The sequence below is a fragment of the Pteropus alecto genome, unplaced genomic scaffold, assembly GCF_000325575.1.
Source record: "Pteropus alecto unplaced genomic scaffold, ASM32557v1 scaffold86, whole genome shotgun sequence".
Taxonomy (NCBI): Eukaryota; Metazoa; Chordata; class Mammalia; order Chiroptera; family Pteropodidae; genus Pteropus; species Pteropus alecto.
The window spans coordinates 21,128,246-21,147,571 of record NW_006442109.1 but is presented as its reverse complement, the minus strand read 5'-3'; the positions used below and the strand labels follow the sequence as shown (position 1 = coordinate 21,147,571).

The following is a 19,326-nucleotide window of genomic DNA, read 5'->3' as shown; positions in this document are numbered from 1 at the left end:
AGAGATTGCTACCCTGATTACTGAACAGCCCAATATTGCCTCAGATTTGTAGAATAGAAATGTTTGATTGAAAAAAAAAAAAAGTATGAGCAATTGCCATGTGCCATATCATGGAGTTCAAGATATCCAATTGAAGAGTAGGCATACTCAGCTTAAAAAGCTGACAACCTAAATTTAGCTCAAACAGTACTAATTTTTTCCTCAGGTATTATATAGAAAGTCTTACCTGAAAAAATTCATTTTAATGTAAACAATTATTAGTAAAATGAAAAGGGATCAAAACTCATCTTTTTAGGATAAAAAGATAAGTATGTTAGCCAAAAAAAAATCAAACATTTTAAATTTCTTATGCTAAGTCGTGAAATTTTACCTAGACACCTGAGATTGCTAAAAAAAAATCAAAATAAATATATTGACACAGGAAAACAAGCAGAACAAAAGAATAAATCACTTAGAAACAGAAACTTGCATTTAAGGAAACTTGGTGCGTGATGGGGAGAGTAATACAAATCGAGAGAAAATATACTATTATACTATATATATATGAACTATCACACTAAATCCAAAAATAAATACTAGATGGATTAAAGTCAAAAATGTGAGAGCAAAATTTTAAATCTTTTACGAAAAAAAGAGGATAACTTTATGAGCTCAGGATAAAAAAAAGTACATGATATAAAGAAAATACTGATAAAGTATTACACTAAAATAACCAATGTAACATCAACAACCTAAAAATAAGTACATAGCCTACCATTAACAAAGTAAAAAATTAAAAAGCTATAGACTGGAGAAGATATTTGCAGCTCATAAAAGCAAAAGAAAGATTAGTATCTAGGATATATAAAGAAGTTCTACAAGTAAATAAGATAATCTAATAAAAAACAGAGCAGAAGTTATACACAGTATATTTACTAGAAAAGAGGTAACCACAGCCAAAAACCCATGAACTGAAATAAAACTTAACATTATTAGTGGCTGGGGTCTTGCAAATTAAAACAATGAGGAACTATTTCACATTCATGAGTCTGGCAAAATAAAATAACCTAATGAACTAAGTAATGACAAAGAAGTTGGGAGAAAAAAAAAAGTAACTCTTGTATACTTCTACGGGGAGTGTAAACCACACTACTACTTTGGTCAAAATTTTGGCGATATCTATAAAGTTGAAGACCCCTATCCTATGACACAGCAATTCTACTTTTAGATATATACATGCCAGAAAAATTCTCACATTTGTACATAAGACGATACATACAAGAAAGTTGCATTATTATTTGTAAAGAACTGGGAACTACGCAAGAACAATGTATAACATATTCATAGAATGAATACACAACTGTTAAAAGGGACAAACTAGACCTTACACTATCAACATGAATAAATCTCCAAAACCAAATGCTGGATAAAAAGAAAAGAACAACATGGTCCATAAAAAGATTAACATCATTCCATATAAGTAAAATGCAGAAATATAAAAAAACACTATATATTATATATACTCTATGTGACAACACTATAACAATATGTAAAGGAGCAGTAAAGATTAAAATGTTATGTGTACAGAAGTAGAAAGCAGAATGGGATTTTGATGGGGTACATAGTAGGCTTCAATTTTATCTGTAATATTTTATTTCTTAAGCTGAGTGGTAGGTACATGGATGTCTGCTATATTATGATCTATCCACTTTAATATATCTGATTTACCTAACAAAAAACCAATTATCAAAGAACTCCAATTATATACATTTATTTAAAAATATTATATACAGGTCAAATTATACAATTTAAATTCACTTTTATTCCTGTTTCCTTGTTAAGATATTTTTCCCAATGTGACAAAATCTATTGATTTAAATGGATCCATCACATATATCTAATTCAATACAACTGTTGTACTGAATCAAGTACTATTTAGTAAAACTGTTTAAGTTTTCAGATGATGCCACAAAAATTAATCTGAAAAGGAGAAATCTAATGTAAATATCAAGACATACTCTATTACAAAACTTGAGCTTTCATATTGTGAGTAAACCATATACTCTGTTGATATTTTCATTATAGGTTTCTATGTTTTTTATTAAAGAGTGCTATACCCATCACAGAAATTTGCTTAATGACTTCTTCAATCTACCAAGGATCCTCTGAGACTAGTAAATCTCTGCACTTTGTCAAAATACAATGTATACAACTGAGTTTGTAAATAATTTATCATAAGGTTATCACATAGATATTTGGTAATAGAGTCTTCTAGGTTTTATAGCATTTGAAGAAGTTATGGTATAATAAATTGTTTTAAAAGATAAAACATTTTTCAATGATCTAAACTCTTTACTTAACACCTGTCATCTGAGATCTCACAAATATACATGCCCCTGAATATCAAGATCCTCCTTCCAGTTTCTATAATTTGGTAAGTCAACACCTATTCTACCACTTATTAGCCTTATGATCTTTGGTGAGTGATTTTGCTTTTTTTGTTGCTTATATAAATAATCAAGGAAAAAACTACTTCATAGAGTTTTCTTGAAAGTAATATATGCAATTGATATATGTAAAGAATTTAGAATGACCACAACCAAACGCTAAAACATGTTGGTTAATATTATGAAAATTTGTCTAAAGCCTATTAGACTCTCCTTTTAGTCAAGAATACTTTCTGTGTATTGAGTATGGTAAATTATACTCAAGACAAGGAAGACCACTGGTTCATATACTAAAGGATAATTTACAGCCCCATATTTCTAGTCTAGTTAATTCTTCTCCAGTCTCCTCCTTATAGTAATAATAGTCTACTACTCAGATAACTTCACTTCTATCATTCACAATATACTACCAAATTGTCAGAGAAAAGTAGGTAACTAAGCCTACTAAATTTCACTTGACACGTATTTTTCAATCAGTGAACTTTGAGCTCAATGTTGATACATTCCTGATAATGGGTTAGTTCAAAAGGTTTTTTTCTTTCCATAAGGAGCTGGGTTTCCATAGGTTGAAGTTCCCAGAAGTCTAGCAGTTGGATAGTTGAGGTATTATGTTATTAACATGTTTTCATGATGCAAGGAAGGGCAATAGTGTTTCACAGACTTTAACCCTAGTATTGTTCCTGAGGTTGAGTAAAGGAAAGATTATCATCTACCATTTATAGAGAGGGTAACAGTGATGATCAAAGAGTGTGACTTGGAAAAGATGCCTAGGTGAAGAGTCAAGACTACCAACTTCAATAAACTGCTTACCTCCATACACCAAAATTTCTTCAACAATGTTCTAAAAGTCCTAAATGGTCAAGAAACTAAACACACATTACCCCAAAAGATCCAGAGTAATTTTTTATAACAAGATGAATCGAACCAAAAGGATAACAAAATATCTAAAAGTACTAATTTAATTCAAATTAGAACCAATCATTTTTATAAAGATAAACTAGAAGAGATCCAATTCAAGTGAAACATTTCACTCATATTCAAACTAATCTAATAATTGCAAAAGTTACACACATGAACTTCTTTCATATCAATTAATATAAATGACTCAATTTAAATCCCCATAGACAGTCACAAGAAGCTCATATCCTTATCTCAACCACTCTAAATTTTGCCTCTAGGTACCAAACTTAAAACAAGCATTTAAGGCGCAGCAGCCACTTAAAAACATTATAACAGATACAGTAACAGCAGTAATCATCAATGGCTACTACTAAAACTATTATGTGAATGTCTGACAGAGAATTTCTAATGTGACACAATACAAAGTACACAGCCCTTGCCTGTGAGGTACTCTTGCTAAAATATCAAACTAGAATCTGATTGATTCTTTAGATTAACCACTAGGTCACAGGAAATACAGACGAGAAAAGAATATTCTACACGACATTAAATAGATGCATTCAACAAAATCCAAACTAAGAAATTCAACAGGTCCAATGATCTGGATTTTTTCCATTAAATAAATGGTAAATAATAAATAAATAAATGGTAAATAATAAGACAGAAATGAAAAAGAAGGGGGTACTAGAGGCTAAAAGATTTATCATCAAATGCTGTGTGGAATTCTTTTGGATCCTGACACAAACCAACCAAAAAAATAAAACTCATGAGAATCAGAGAAATATGCTGAATGTTTAATGATATTAAAAAATTATTAATTTTTAGGTGTGTTAATAGTACTGCAGATGTGTTAAGAGTCCTTATCTTTTTAGAGATATATGCAATGAAGTATTTACAGACGAAATATCTCTGGGATTTGCTTTTAAATTACAGTTGTCCCCCTTATCTGCATTTTTGCTTTCAACAGTTTCAGATACCCACAGTCGACCATAGTTTGAAAATATTAAATAGAAAATTCTAGAAATAAAAAATTGATAAATTTTAAATTGCATGTCATTCTAAATAGCATGATGAACTCTCTCACTGTCCTGCTGTCCCTCCTGGCATGTGAATCATCCCTTTGTCCAGAGTATCCACACCGTATATGCTACCTGTTCATGAGTCACTTAATAGCCCTCTCTGTTTTCATACTGGGGTGTGTGTGTGAGAGAAGACAGATCATATTCACATAACTTTTATTATAGTATGCTGTTATAACTGTTCTATTTTATTTAGTTATTATTGTTACTTTTTTACTCTGACTAATTTATAAGTTAAACTTTATCACAGGATGTATGTTATTGGAAAAAACATAGTATGTATTGGGTTCGGTACTATTCCCAGTTTCAGGCACCAGTGGGGGTGGGGAGGTCTTGGAATATATCCCCTGAGGATAAGCGGGGACTTCTGTTACCCAGTTAAGGGAGAATAAGACGGAAAACAGAAGAAACAAAGTTTACATGTTTCAAACAGTTGAAACTGGTCATGGGTATGTGGTGATTCATTTTACTATTATATCGTTATATGTTTGTAATCTCTCATATTAGAATATTAAAGAAGAGTATTAGAGCACTAGATCAAAAATATCTACAATCAGAACTGTCAAATTTTGCAACTGCTTACTTCAACAGACTTTCATTTAAAAATCAAAAACAAAAATGTAAGTATGCCTTTAAGCATTACATTTGCACATTTTAAGTAATGACTTCAACTATTACATGTTTTCAGTTTATGACTGGTTCTTATTATTGACACCTGCCAGCACACACATGTGCACACACATGTGCACACATTACTCCATAAAAGTAACCAAGTTCTGAATATTATAACTCCTAAACATCTCAATCTGTTTCTTTTTTTCTACTACTTCTCTATTTCAAGCACTGAATATTTTGGTCAGTCTTGCTATAGCCTCCGATTTAAGGATCTCTCTTTTGAGTTTTAGCACACCAATTCACCCTCTATTATTGTTTCCTTAAATGGACCCCCAACAATAAAATTCAAACTTCTTTGCATGACATATATTGCCCTCAGATATCTGGTCCTTGACTATATAACACTCTCACCAGTACCCCATATTATCCTATATGCCACTCATTCCAGACTATGTAAAGGCATACCTCGTTTTACTGCACTTTGCTTTTCTGCACTTTGCAAATACTGTTTGTTTTTGTTTTTTACAAACTGATTTTAGTATAAGTACTACCAAAGCGAGCACATATTTTACAAATTGAAGGTAAGACCCTCCATTAGCAAAAGACTAAGGTGCTGGTTAGCATTTTTTAGCAATAAAGTATTTTTTAATTAAGGTATGTACATTTTTTTTTAAGACATAATGCTATTGCACACTTAACAGACTACACTACAGTGTAAACGTAACTTATATGCACTGGGAAAACAAAAAATCTGTGACTCCCTTTATTGGGATACTCACTTTATTACAGTGGTCTGGAACCAAACCCAAAATATCTCCAAAGTTTGCCTATACAGTACTTGTAGAGTAGTTCCCAGAATAAACTCCTCTTCTAAAGTTCAGTTCCCTTAGACTAAAACCACCAATTTAATGTCCCTTCTAATTCTAGGTTATTTCCAATTCTACTGACTCTACAAGACTTCATCTCTACTACTATCAGCTCCTTTGCAAGCCTATTCTACTTTTACAGTAATCCATGCAATAGTATCACACTATTGTTTTTTACATATCAATATTGCCCTTCAAAACTATTAAGTATCACAGTGCCTGCAACATAGTAGACACTAGAAGTTTGTTTTATGAAGTAATGTATGCATGTTCCATTGTCTTTTATAAATAACTAGAATATAAGCTGTCTGAGAATGGGAAACTTGTCTAACACATCTTTGCCATTCCAGGGCTCATCACAGTGTTTGGAATACATTAAACACTAAAATATTGCCAAACGAATAACGCATATATTTCTAGTAGCCACAGTAGATAATTTTTACACAATAGGATTCTGCTCTAGTTTTAAACTTGTGTTTCTTGGTATTTTATTTGTTTTGTATTGTTTTTTGGTCAGTTGACTGATCACTTTAAAAGCTTTTTAAAATGGTGAAAAATTTTGTATGATTTCTTTCAATGTCAAAGAAGAAACTGATTACCAGAAGCAAATGCCTTAAATAAGAGTTTACAATATGAATTATACTGTGTAGGTACAACATACGTTGGTGAACTTTTAGATCACAGTGTTGACCTAAAAGTTGAGGAGGCTCAACAAATTATTGGAGAACCTCAGTTTTAGGTTATCCTAAGGTTTTGCTATAATTTTACTGGAATAAAGAAAATCATACAAATCAATAGCAGTTAGGATGCAAGCAATGAAAAGAATAAAATCAGACTCTTAATTTCAAATTTTAAAGTGAGATCTCCCTGCAGAATCAACAAGATTTGCTAACAGGATGTACAACTCAATACTGAGTTCTTGCTATGTGACCAGTAGAATGCACAATTTATATACACAAACGTATTGTTTAGGGGAGCACATCTGCTATAAAAGACGACATAAATGGAAAGGCAGCAGAAACAGAAGAAACTCAGACACACCTTAATATTTGAAGGCTAGGTGTCAAAGTAAGTAGATAGCAAGACACTGAGAGGTTGGATTTAAAATAGCACCTGAAGGCTAAGAAATTATATTTTCAGTAGAAAGACACTAGAAACAAAGTCGTTGGCTGCTTTAATAAAACATTAGGAAGCAATGACTTTGAAGATGAATCATTTTCATTTCCACTTTCTAAAATATCTAAAATATTTTTTCAAAATACTTAATTGGTATGTTCGAATTTATGCTATTTATTAACTAAAATAGGGAAAACTAGATACATCACTTAAGTGTTAGTATTAATGGTTTGCTTTTTTTTAAAGGCACTTTGATCCAACTTCCCCTTTTCCCCCAAATTCCCTTAAACGCCATTTAAGTAATAATTTAAAAAACTTAGCGACGGTAAAGGAACTTAACATACTCTTCTTTGAAAAATTAGGAAAAAGATAAAATGGTGTTTTTACTGACTTTACATTACCAAAGAAGGTGGAAAATAATGGAAGGTGCCTATTTTTTCAAAGTATAACTATTTGTGGTTTCAGTTTGATATGGCACTTGAATTAGCTTCTAGAGAAAAGTAAACCTGCCAGACTCCAGCAGAGGGAGAGTTGTTTGCATGAAGCCTATCAAGTTCAAGTACAGACCAGAAATATCTACCTCGCTCTTCGAGTCCCTGATTTAAATGTCTTTGCAGGAAATCTTCAAACTTGATTTCTAGCATTAACAAAAAAAACTGTATCAAAACCTGCAGTGCACCGCATCCCTCTCTCCACTCGTTTGCACCTTCGGTTTAAAACACGACCAACCCTTCTCTAGGGCAATGGATGAGTTAGTACGACATAAATCCAGACAACACATCGCCTCCGTACCTACAGGAGCGCCCCAATAAAACCCTTAAACATTACTAAAGAAAATCCCAAGCCAGATCTACCATCAGTAAAGTGAAATCCCTCCCTTTTGGCTCCAAAAGGGAAATGTACCTGTGGAGTATCCGCTGCGCCGAAAACACGGCACAGCTCCAACCCCGTGTCCTCTATTCCTTTTTTGTTCCCTCGCAGCCCTCCCTCCCCATGCTGAACTTGAGCAGAGCATTTGGCTCCCTTATCTGCCAGCAACTGGCGCCAGGAGGATCGCGCTCCCGGGAGATGCGGAGCTTGGAGGCTGAGCGCTGCGTCTGGCGCGCTGTGGCTGCTGGGCTCAGCCAGGTACTCCCCGGCTCGCGCCTCTGCCTCCACGCGGGGCCCTCGCTGGAGCCGGATCTCCGCTCGGGATTCCCGCGACGAGGTGTCGCGTCATACTTTCTACCTGCTTCCTGCCCCTCACCACTGCATGAACTGCACTCCGGTGTCGCCAGGGCAAGTCCGGAAGTCTCAAGGCAATTTGGGGGTCCTTCACCCCAGTAAGCGCGGCTCCGCGCACACACTTGCCCGCCAAGTCCTCCCCCTTCCCTGCCCGCAACCCGAGTGCCATTTCCCCGCCGGGGCCTGCGTGGGTCCAGTACCATTCTCTTCACCGGGCGGACTCCGGAAGGGCAGCAACTCCACCTCCTCCTCCTCCGCGGCCTGTAGCCATCTATCGGGAAGCGTCTCCGGAGGCGGCAGCAGAGGCCGCCGGGCAAGGACAGCCCAGGGAAACCTTCTCAGAACTAACTCAGCTCCGGCGCTAGCAGCAGAAGCGGAGTCTTTCATAATTGTGCGACCAACTCCTCCGGGTGACCCGCCACAGGGACGCGCCCGCGCCCGCCTCCGACGGCGACGGGGCTGGAGACAGACCACGTGAGAGGTGCGTCGTACGCGTCGCCACCCGCGGGCCGGGTCACGTGAAGGGCGCGCGCTCCCTCTTTTCCAGGCCGCCTTCCTGCGCGCCGCGCGCACGCGCGCCCCCGCCCTCACTACCCGTGTTTCTCGATGGGTACTACGTCGGGACTTTCCTAAACCTTGTCTCAGCTCTGGGAATGGAACTTGAGGAAGCAGTAGTTGAGGGTTAAGGTTCCAGGCCTTTGGGATCCAGCCTGGAGTTGTAGCGTGCTCTCATCTCTACTAACTCGGCCTGGTCTCTGGCTGGGTGCTTAAGCAGCGTTTCGTAGCTCTTTCTCTGTTCTTCAGAGAGGATAGAGGCCTTAAATAGTACTCTTCTCGTCCAAAATAAAAATCATCTTACTCCAAAGTGTGTTCTTTAGCTTCTCCTGTTTTTTCTAGCAACAATTCTCTCGTCTCAAACTATGGACACTATTCTTTTCCTCCAAAGAAATCGCCCACAGACACCCGTACACCTTAACCAAAGACTGTGGGTTGTTTCTGGGTCTAATACATGCCTCTCTGTCTTTCCGTTTCATTTGCTATAACACCAGCTCAGGTTTGACGATTAGGGATAGTTCACAAAATGTTGCTTTCACACATCACACTCCTACTCCCCAACAACAGTTCCTCCCTTTCAAAAGTTCCTGCCTTGGACCCTCTGATATCTGACATTTATCTTTATTGGGAATGTTGGGAAAGCCCGGAGGCAATAGAATGTGAACTGAATCTAGAGGGAAGAATTGGGAGGGTATGTATAGGAGAAGGGTGTGCCAGATAAAGAGAACACTCAAAGGCGGGGAGGCATAACCTTATCATATCAACCTTTTTAAGTGAGACCAGACTAGGTCTCAAGCAAGAAACCCAAACAGCCTCTTAACTGGGATTAATTTAATAAGAATGATCCTTAAGTCTCTTCTGTACTTAAAACCCTTCAGTGGCTCTTCTTCTTATGACAAGTTCAAATAGCTTAGTATCTGACCCCAGTTCATTTTTCCAGGCTTATCTCTATTCACTTCTCCTAGCCTCCTTTCTATCCCCTTCAAATGTCTGTGACTAAACTTGTAAGGCTCCTTATTCAAGAATTTTTTTATTGCAGCATTATTTATAATAGCCAAGTTATAGAAGCAACTGAGGTATCAAATAAAGAAGATATATATATATATATATACACACACATATATATACACACACACACACATATATATATATAAAATATAATGGAATATTACCCAGCAATAAAAAGTGAAATCCTGCCATTTGCCACAATGTGGATGGACCTGGAGGACATTATGCAAAGTAAAATAAGTCCGACAGAGAAAGACAAATGACATGATTCCGCTTATATGTGGAATCTGAAAAAACAAAAATAAACAAAAAAACCCATCAAATTGATAGTTGTCAGAGGGGAGGGGGTAGTGGGGATGGGCAAAAAAGGTGAAGGAGAATATAGTCAATAATACTGTGAAAAGTTTGCACAGTGACAGATGAGTGCTACACTTAGGTGGTCACTTTGTAAGGTATATAAATGTGACTCACTATGTTGTATACCTGAAACTAATATAACATTTTATACCAACTTGAATAAAAATTTAAAAAACAAAAAAAATACATTTTTATAAAAAAATTAAAAATAAAATTTCTTCTTCCTCAAAAAAATAAAAAGGTTTTTACTCTCTCCGGTCAGGACACCGAGTCTGAGTTAGGTGCTCCTCCTGTATATTCCCTTGGCATACTGTTTATTCCCTGTTTAGCATTATCTCACTGTAAGCTAATTACTAACTTACTAACTTGCCAGTGTATCCTACCTTGATGATACATATGTAGAAGTCATTCAATAATATTTGTTGAAAATAAAATAAACTAAACCCCTGATAGGCCAAAATCTGAAGTCCTCTGATTTTAGCATGCAGAGTTTCATGTCAGATTAAGACGAGGTGCTATTCCTACATAGTAGAGGTTTGCAGGAAGTGGAGCAGAACATGGAGCTGATTGTTTAATCAATCAGTGATTTATTTACTCTCATTATAGTTGACGAACATCTGCTATGAATCACATGGTGTGCTCTAGGTCACTCCCTTGCAAGGCCTTTTGCCTCTTTCCTGAAATGTTTTGTCCTGAACCTGATCAACTACGTTGGCCTTAAACTGTAAGTCTCCAATTCTTTACCACATGTGGTATGTAGAGACAACTATAAGATGTCTTATAAGAAAGTAGAAGTGAGAGAAATACAAAAGAAAATTGCCCTTATAAAATCAATTCCTTAAACATCAATTTCCTTATTACTATCTATATCCCTTAAAAAGTCTTTGTATAGGACCATAGGCATATATACCCCAGTTTGAAGACCGCTGCCTCAGAACACTAACTCTGATTATTCTTGTGATGGTTAATTTTATGTGTCAGCTTGACTGGGACATGGAGTGTCCAGATTAAACATCATTTCTGGAAGTGTCTCTGAGGGTTTTTCTGGACAAGATTGCATTTGAAATGGTGAACTAAGCAAAGCATATTGCCCTAGTGTGAATGGAGCATCATCCCATCTGTGAGAGCCTGAATAGAACTAAAAGGTAGAGAAAGGAGGAATTTATTCTCTGCCTGACCGCTGAGCTAGGAATCAATCTTCTCTTGCCCTTGTCTAGGAATTACTCTATCAGCCCTCTTGTTCTCAGAACTACATCACCAGCATTCCTGGGGCTCTAGCTTGCAGACAGCAGATTGTGGGACTTCTCAGAATATATAATTGCATGAACCAAGCCTTATATATTATATGTATCTCAGTACTGTTTCTCTGGAGAATCCTGACTCATAGAACCTCTATTCCATCTTAATGTTTCAATCTACTGAAACATGCCTAATTTTGTTATAGAGAATTATAATAGTGTGGTCAATAAAAGCTTTTCAAGCAAAATTTTTTTATTTTAATCAAATCAAATAGGAAATGAATAATTGAATTTTTTAAATTAAAACCCCAATACCATTTATATTAGCACCAAAAAACAAAAATCTAACAAAATTAATACACAATTCAAATGAGGAAAATTATAAAACTCTGATTAAAAAATTCAAAAAAGCTACAAACAAATGGGGAGATACTCCGAGTATGTGGATAGAAAGACTCAACATTGTCAAAATATTAGTTCTTCCAACTAGATCTATAGATTCAATATTATCCCAATCAAAATCCCAGCAGGTTATTTTGTGGATATCAACAAAATGATTCTAAAGTTTATATGGAGTGGCAAAAGACCCAGAATAGTCAACACTATATTGAAGAACAAAGTCAAGGACCGACTTCATACTACCCATCTTTAAGACTTATTACAAAGCTACAGTAATAAAGACAATGTTTTTTTAATATTATACTAATTTTTTTTAGTTTTATTAAATTTATTGGGCCTACCACCAAGCCACTCTGAACATGCCCGATCTCGTCTGATCTCAGAAGCTAAGCAGGGTCGGACCTGGTTAGTACTTGGATGGGAGACCACCTTGGAATGCCAGGTGCTATAGGCATTTAAAAAATAAAAAAAATACAACTCTATCGGGATGACATTGGTTAATAAAATCATATAGATTTCAATTGTACAATTCAATAATACGTCATATGTGTATTGCATTGCATGTTCACCACTCAAAGTTAAATTTCCTTCGATTACCTAGATAGATAATTGGATAAAGACATTGTGGTACATATATACAATGGAATATTACTCAGTGATAAGGAAAGATGAAATACTACCATTTGCCAGTCTCATAATAATCTTGAGATTATCATGCTAAGCAAAATAAGTCAGACAGAAAAAGTTGAGAACCATATGATTTAACTCATATGTGGGATATAAAACTGAAAGCAACAAATAAACATGACAAACAAAGACAATGTGATTTTGATGAAAAACAAGCAAACAGGTCAATGGAACAGAACAGAGAGCCTAGAAATAGACCTATACAAATACAGTCAAGTAATATTTGACAAAGGAGCAAAGTTGTTTCAATGAATAAAAGGTAGTCTTTTGTACAAATGGTGCTGGAACAACTGGACATCCACATGGGGAAAAAATGAATCTAGATATAGATCATAAACCATTCACAAAAGTAAACTCAAAATGGATCATAAACCTAATGTAAGATATAAAACTTCTAGAAGAAAACACAGAAGTAAATCTAGGTGACCTTGAATTTGGCTATGCCTTTTTACATACAACACAAAACCTTGATCCATGAAAGAAAAAAATAATAAGTTGCTCTGTGAAAGATACTGTTAAAAGAATGAAAAGATGAGCCACAAACTGGGAGAAAATATTTGCAAAACACATCTCTGATAAAGGGCTGATGTCCAAAATATACAAAGAATCCTAAAACTCAACAATATGAAAACAAACAACCCAATTTTAAAATCTTCACATTAAAAAATCTGAAGAGAAGTAAAATGGTCTGAAAAAACACCTCACTAAAGAAGATATACAGATGTCAAATAACCATATGAATAGAGATGATACATCGTATGTCACCAGGAAATTGTAAATTAGAACAATAAGTTACCACTATGGACCTATCAGCTGGCAAAAATTCAAAACACCTATAACGCTAATTGCTGGCAAGAATGTGGAGCAAGAGGAATGCAAAATGGTACTGACACTTTAAAAGATAGTATGACATTTTCTTACAAAACTAAACATGCTCTCCCGATATGATCCAGCAATTGTGTTCCTTGGTATTTACCCAAATGAATTGAAAGCATATTTCATTTTAAAAACCTGCACATGGATGTTAATAGCAGAGTTATGCATGACTGCCAAATATTCAAAGCAACCAAAATGTCCTTCAATATGTGGATAGGTGAACTGTGGTACATCCACACAATGGAATCTTTTACTGTGATGAAAAGAAATGAACTATCATACCATGCAAAGACATGGAAGAGCCTTAAATGAATATTGCTAAGTGAAAGAAGCCCATCTGAAAGGCTACATACTGTATGATTTCAACTGTATGATGTTTTGGAAAAGGCAAAACTCCAATAATATTAAAAAGATCAGTGGTTGCAAGAGGTTTGAGAGGGGGCGAATGATGAACAGGTGGAGCACAGGGTATTTTTAAGGCAATAAAACTATTATATATGATACTGTAACGTGAACATATGTCATTATACATTTGTCAAAACTCATAGAGTGTACAACACAGAGTGAATCCTAATGTAAATTAGAGACTTTACTTAATAATAATGTATCAGTATTGGCTCATCGACTGTGACAAATGTACCACACTAACGCAAGATGTTAATAATAAGGGAAACTGGCTGAGAGGGATGTGAGGGGCTATGTGGAACTTCCTGTACTTTTCACTCAATTTTTCTGTAAATGTGAAACTACTCTAAAAACAAACAAACAAAAAACAAGAAAAGTAGACTGAAAACACAAATGAAGGACAAAAAAAAGATGTAAAATTTCCTATTATTGAAGAAGAGTTTGTTAGCATTCTTAAATGAATGACAATGGGTATGAAATCATTATATTTAAATTCCAAGCAATAAAATTCATATTTTAAAATTTCTAAATTTGGAATGTTATGGTGATTACATTTCTTACAAATATTTTTTAATGTGATGACAAATATATGAGAGTTACATAATAGTTGTTTTAGTTTGATTTTTTTTTAATCCCATATTAAAATCATGTTTATTCATCTGATCTTCTAGTGGGAAAAATTGGGTAATCTTTATTTTTGAAATCTGGTATAAATTCCTAATTTTTTTGAGCTATATCCTCCTTTACCTTCATCCATAGTCCTTCATGTTCTTTGTGCATTTAAAAAAAAATTTTATTAGTTTCAAGTATACAGTACATTGGTTAGTTATTTATATAGTTTATAAAATGATCCCCCTAATTGCTCCTTCTTTCCTCTGTTTTCCACCTAGCCAATATATTATTAATGCTAGCTGCATTCCCTATGCCGTGCTCCCCATCCCCGTGACTATCAACTACTAATTTGTACTTCTTTAACTTTTCACCCCATTCTCCCAGCTCTCCAGCCCTCCCTCCCCTCTGTTACCAAATTATCCTCTATGAGTTTGTTTTTGATTAATTTGTTCTTTCTGTTCCTTAGATTCCACATATAAATGAAATCATATGGTATTTATCTTTCTCTGTCTGACTTATTTCATTCAGCACAATAACCTCTAGGTCCATCGATGTCATTGCAAGTGGTAGCATTTCATTTTTTTTAATGGCTGAGGAATATTCCATTGTATATATGAACCATAACTTCATTATCCAATCATCTGTTGATGGGCATTTTAGGTTGCTTCTATATCCTGGCTATTGTAAATTGTGCTACTATGAATATTGGCGTACATAAACCTTTATGAATTATTGTTTTGGTTTTCTTTGGATATTAGGTTGATTTTTTAATTGAGATTATAATTAACGTATAGCATTATATTAGTTTCAGGTATACAATATAATGATTTGAAGAATGTGTATATTGAAAAATGATCACCAAAATAAGTCTAGTTAATATCCATTCATCCAAAGTAGTTTTACAAAATTATTTTAGGTGTTATGCAAACAAAAATGTTTGAGGACCACCATTCCAAGGACTTTTCATTGTTTTGGAAGAAGGTAGAAATAATCATAGTATTTTCTTTTTCCTTTCTTTTCTTTCTTCTTTTTACAGTGTTTTAGACTTTAAGTTTCATAACATTTAAAAATTAAGATTAAGAAACATGAGAATAGAAATAGATTATATAACTCCCACACAGTAGGGAGGAGAAATGGATAAAATAAAATAAAAAAACCTCAGTCAATCCAAAAAATGTCAGTGATTAGCTCCACAATTTCTTCTTTGTTTTTGTAATTTAAAATCTGTCGACAAATATAAACAATACTTGCTGTTCCATTTACAATTAGAAACTTTCAGAAGCACATATTGTTAATTTAAATTCATAAACAGCTGTAGTAGGGATATGGAAATTTTAAAGCAACCATTTTAAACATTAGTAAATTCTCTGAGTTTTTAGGGTGTTTAATAATAAAGACGCTTAATTTTAACCTAGAAAAAATATTTTTAGAATGCTGTTTTAGTATATCTGAAGTGACTAACAAGTAGTACAATTTATGATTACTTTCTTTGACACGAGCCAGGTTTTATGACTTCCCATAATTATTTAAAACATTTCTTACAAACCTTGAAATCCACACAGATAGAGAGTTATATTTACATATGTAAACAATAGTGAAACAATTTGAAAGCATCAGTTATTACTTCCTTAAAATGAATAGCTAGCATTTACTCAATAGTTTCTATTTGCCACGTATTGTTCTACTCACTTAACAAACATTAACTTATTAAATCCTCTCAACTCTATGAGGTAGATACTATAATTATTATCCCAGTTGTACAGAGGCATAGGGCAGAACCAGGGTTTCAATCAAGACAGTCTAATTCAGAGTTTATGCCCTTAATCCTAATGCTATATTACCTCTTATGACAGTAAAACACAACTGAGAAATCTGCCACTATTAATAGAGAACAGATTATATATGATTCAATCTTTCACAAAATCTTTTCCTCAGACTTTTCAATCGGCTAATCAAGAATCTTAATTTACAATGTTCATTAAGTCCAAATAGTTGGCTTATGTGACTATTTCCACCTTAATCATGCTCTGACTTCTCCCCGAATGGATGTGCCACCAATGTGAGTCCCTGGGCAACTGAGAAAGGACACTGTATCTCAAAATTAAAGAGGAACAACTTAGAATGCTGGGGACATTAAAACAATTAAAATCAATTAAAGCATCAAAATAATTTAAAAGAGCAAATATATGAAATGTCAATTTTATATAATTTTCCCTGTCACTTAAAATTAGACACTCACAAATGTTTGGCAAATCCTTTGTTTACATAAGCAGAGAGAGATTAAACCAGTTCTAACAAATTTTGCTGTACTTTGGCTAGAGGATTAATGGATTTTCTTTCTTAGGAATTCTTTCAAAAGAATTAACCTGGTTTGCAAGAAGAAAGCTTATAAAATGGCAACCAAAAATAATTGAAATGTTTCAAACGTTAATCTCTAACCCCAGTAGCTTACTACAGTGCCTGGCATATCATAGGTATTCAAGAAATAGTTCTTAAATAATCAAGAGGGTGAAAATCAATCTTCTTCAATTTGAAAATTAGTTACACAACATATAAGTAGTAAACATTTTTTAGTCTTTTTCTTTGGCCTTAGTTTATTTTTAAAGGAAAAAAATCTGTTCCTCAAATTTTCAAGCTCTGCCCCAAGTGACTAGATTTAGGCAAAGCTAGAACAAATGATCAGTAACCATAGAGAGAAATTCCCCTTTGTATTTAGCAAAGACTGTGTTGATGAAGAATGTTATTGCTAGGACTACATGAACTTCTCTGAAGCATATGTGAGTGTATAATGAATGAATTTCTTTGGTTGGTTAGAGTTTAGCATGGTCTAAGACTATATGCATCAAGCTGTGGTAAACAATGATAATTTCCTAAAGCTAATTTTGATTGTGTAGCTATTCCTAAATCATTTGATTCAACTACTTCCTGAGAAAGTGAAAAAAAAAATCAACTGATGAAGCTTAGGTAAAAATACCAGCTTCCAAATTTCAGTCTGAGGCAGAGACTTAATCACATAAAATTGAAGGATGAACAATCAGGTTGTACACATAAGTGATTCTGGATTTAAGGAGCATGAGACTGCTGTAGATTTTAATTTTTACAATTTGAAAATTATTAATTGGTGATTCTAGCTGTGAATTGTTATTCGTTTGCACTGACACATCAATGTTTTTGAGCAAAGCTAAGTAGTAAAATATTTATGAAAAACAGTCTATTTAAACTTGATTATTTAGTATGACACAAGCTGTTTGCTTTGATATTTATTCTGATTGCTAAAAAAGATTTTCTTTACATAGGTAAAAAATTGAAAACAAGGAATCTTAAAAAAATCTGATTTTCTGATACTGGATATAATTATTCCTAATATATATATACATTACTAACATATATTTCCTAACTTAATAACAATTTACTGAAATTTTAACATTTAAGGTTATCTAAGGAAGGTCATAAAGTACAGGTTAAATAGTATTAAAATGAAGTTACTATAAATATATATGTGTTTATGTGTATGAGTATGTGTATACTTGCCTCACTATTTGTAAGAGATTTTCATCTTGTTTCCTGAAGATCTCAAAGGGATAGCATTCAAGTAGCCAATCTTAACCTAATATACTTCAAGATCATAAAAGCCAATTACAGTATACATAACACTCTAAAACATGTAAACATAAAATAACCAAGCAACCAGCTATTAATTGGATTAATTGGCTCTGTGCTTTAAATATTTAAATACAATGTTTAATAACGAATGATTCCAAATGTATAGCTGGAGTAAAAACATAAAAAGATGCAATAAAAGGTGATGAGTTGAACACAGATGTAATTTTGTGCCCTCATGAAATACTATGAAACAAATTTTCAAAACTAATGAAAAATTTCATACATATGCAAAATAGAAACACTCATCACCTAGATTAAATTGTTGTCAAGATTTTTCTGCACTTTGTTCTTTATTTTTTTCTTATTTTCTTAGCTGAAGCTGATTTATTTTAAAGTAAATCATAGATATCACGTCATTTTGCTCTTCTATATTCAACATTCTTAAAATAGAGCTGAAAAATGCTCATGCCTAATGACATAGCCATCATAAGGGTTGTAGCACAATGCATTACTCACGTTTGTAATGATGCTGGCGTAAATCTACTGCTGTCAGTCATGTAAAAGTATAGCACATACAATTATGTACACTGCATAATACTTGATAATAATAAACTTCCATTCAGCTGGTTTTTGTATTTACTATACTTTTCAATGTTATTTTGGAGTGTACTCTACTTATTAAAAAAAAAATTTTGCTGTAAAAGTGTTTTACTAGCAGCAGCCACAAACATCTTTTAGTGCATCTTGTTTGTATCATTTTCTCTTGTATTTGATTTAATCTAGTGTTGTTTTGTACAGTAAGATGCTGTATAGGCTATACCCTATTGCCTAGGTTTGTGGTAGGCTGTACATTCTAGGTTTGTGTTAAGTGCACTCTGTGATGTTTGCCCATCCATGAAATCACCTAATAACACATTTCTCAGAACATATCCCTAGCACATGGCACATGACTAAGCAGCACATGACTGTATATTAACATATGCTTAGTCATGTGCCATATCTAAAAAATGATCAATAATTATTTGGTATTGTCTTATATCTAGTTCATAACCAAATTTTCCAACATGTGGCTCTCAAATATTGTTTGGTTTGTCGAATTGGGATACAAACAACATCCACACAAATCATTTGGGTGTCATGTCACAAACATTTCTCTTAATTTAGAGCAGCACCTCCTTCCTGTTTTCCCCTCAGTGCTGTTGATTCATTGCAAGAATCAGTTGTCCTTTAAATGTTACATATTCTATATTTTAAAGTTTGCTTTCTTGTCATTTAATGTGTTCCTCCATCCTCCAGATTTTCCTTAGTTAGAAGTTCCTGCTCTAAATTTGATTAGATTCTAGCCTGTCTTTTTTGTGCT

The 19,326-nt window shown here is 34.1% G+C and overlaps 1 protein-coding gene and 1 pseudogene across 1 annotated transcript in view; one reads left to right on the top strand and one right to left on the bottom strand.

Moving 5' to 3' along the window:
- Nucleotides 1–8,708, bottom strand: part of TRPM7 (transient receptor potential cation channel subfamily M member 7) — a 94,761-nt gene extending 86,053 nt beyond the window's left edge. The window contains 1 exon segment of the mRNA XM_006920365.3: nucleotides 8,427–8,708. Within this exon segment, the coding sequence (XP_006920427.1) occupies nucleotides 8,427–8,429 (3 nt within the window). The 5' untranslated portion in view covers nucleotides 8,430–8,708.
- Nucleotides 8,709–12,118: 3,410 nt separating this feature from the next.
- On the top strand, nucleotides 12,119–12,237 carry LOC112469750 (annotated as a pseudogene).
- The last annotated feature ends 7,089 nt before the right edge of the window (nucleotides 12,238–19,326 follow it).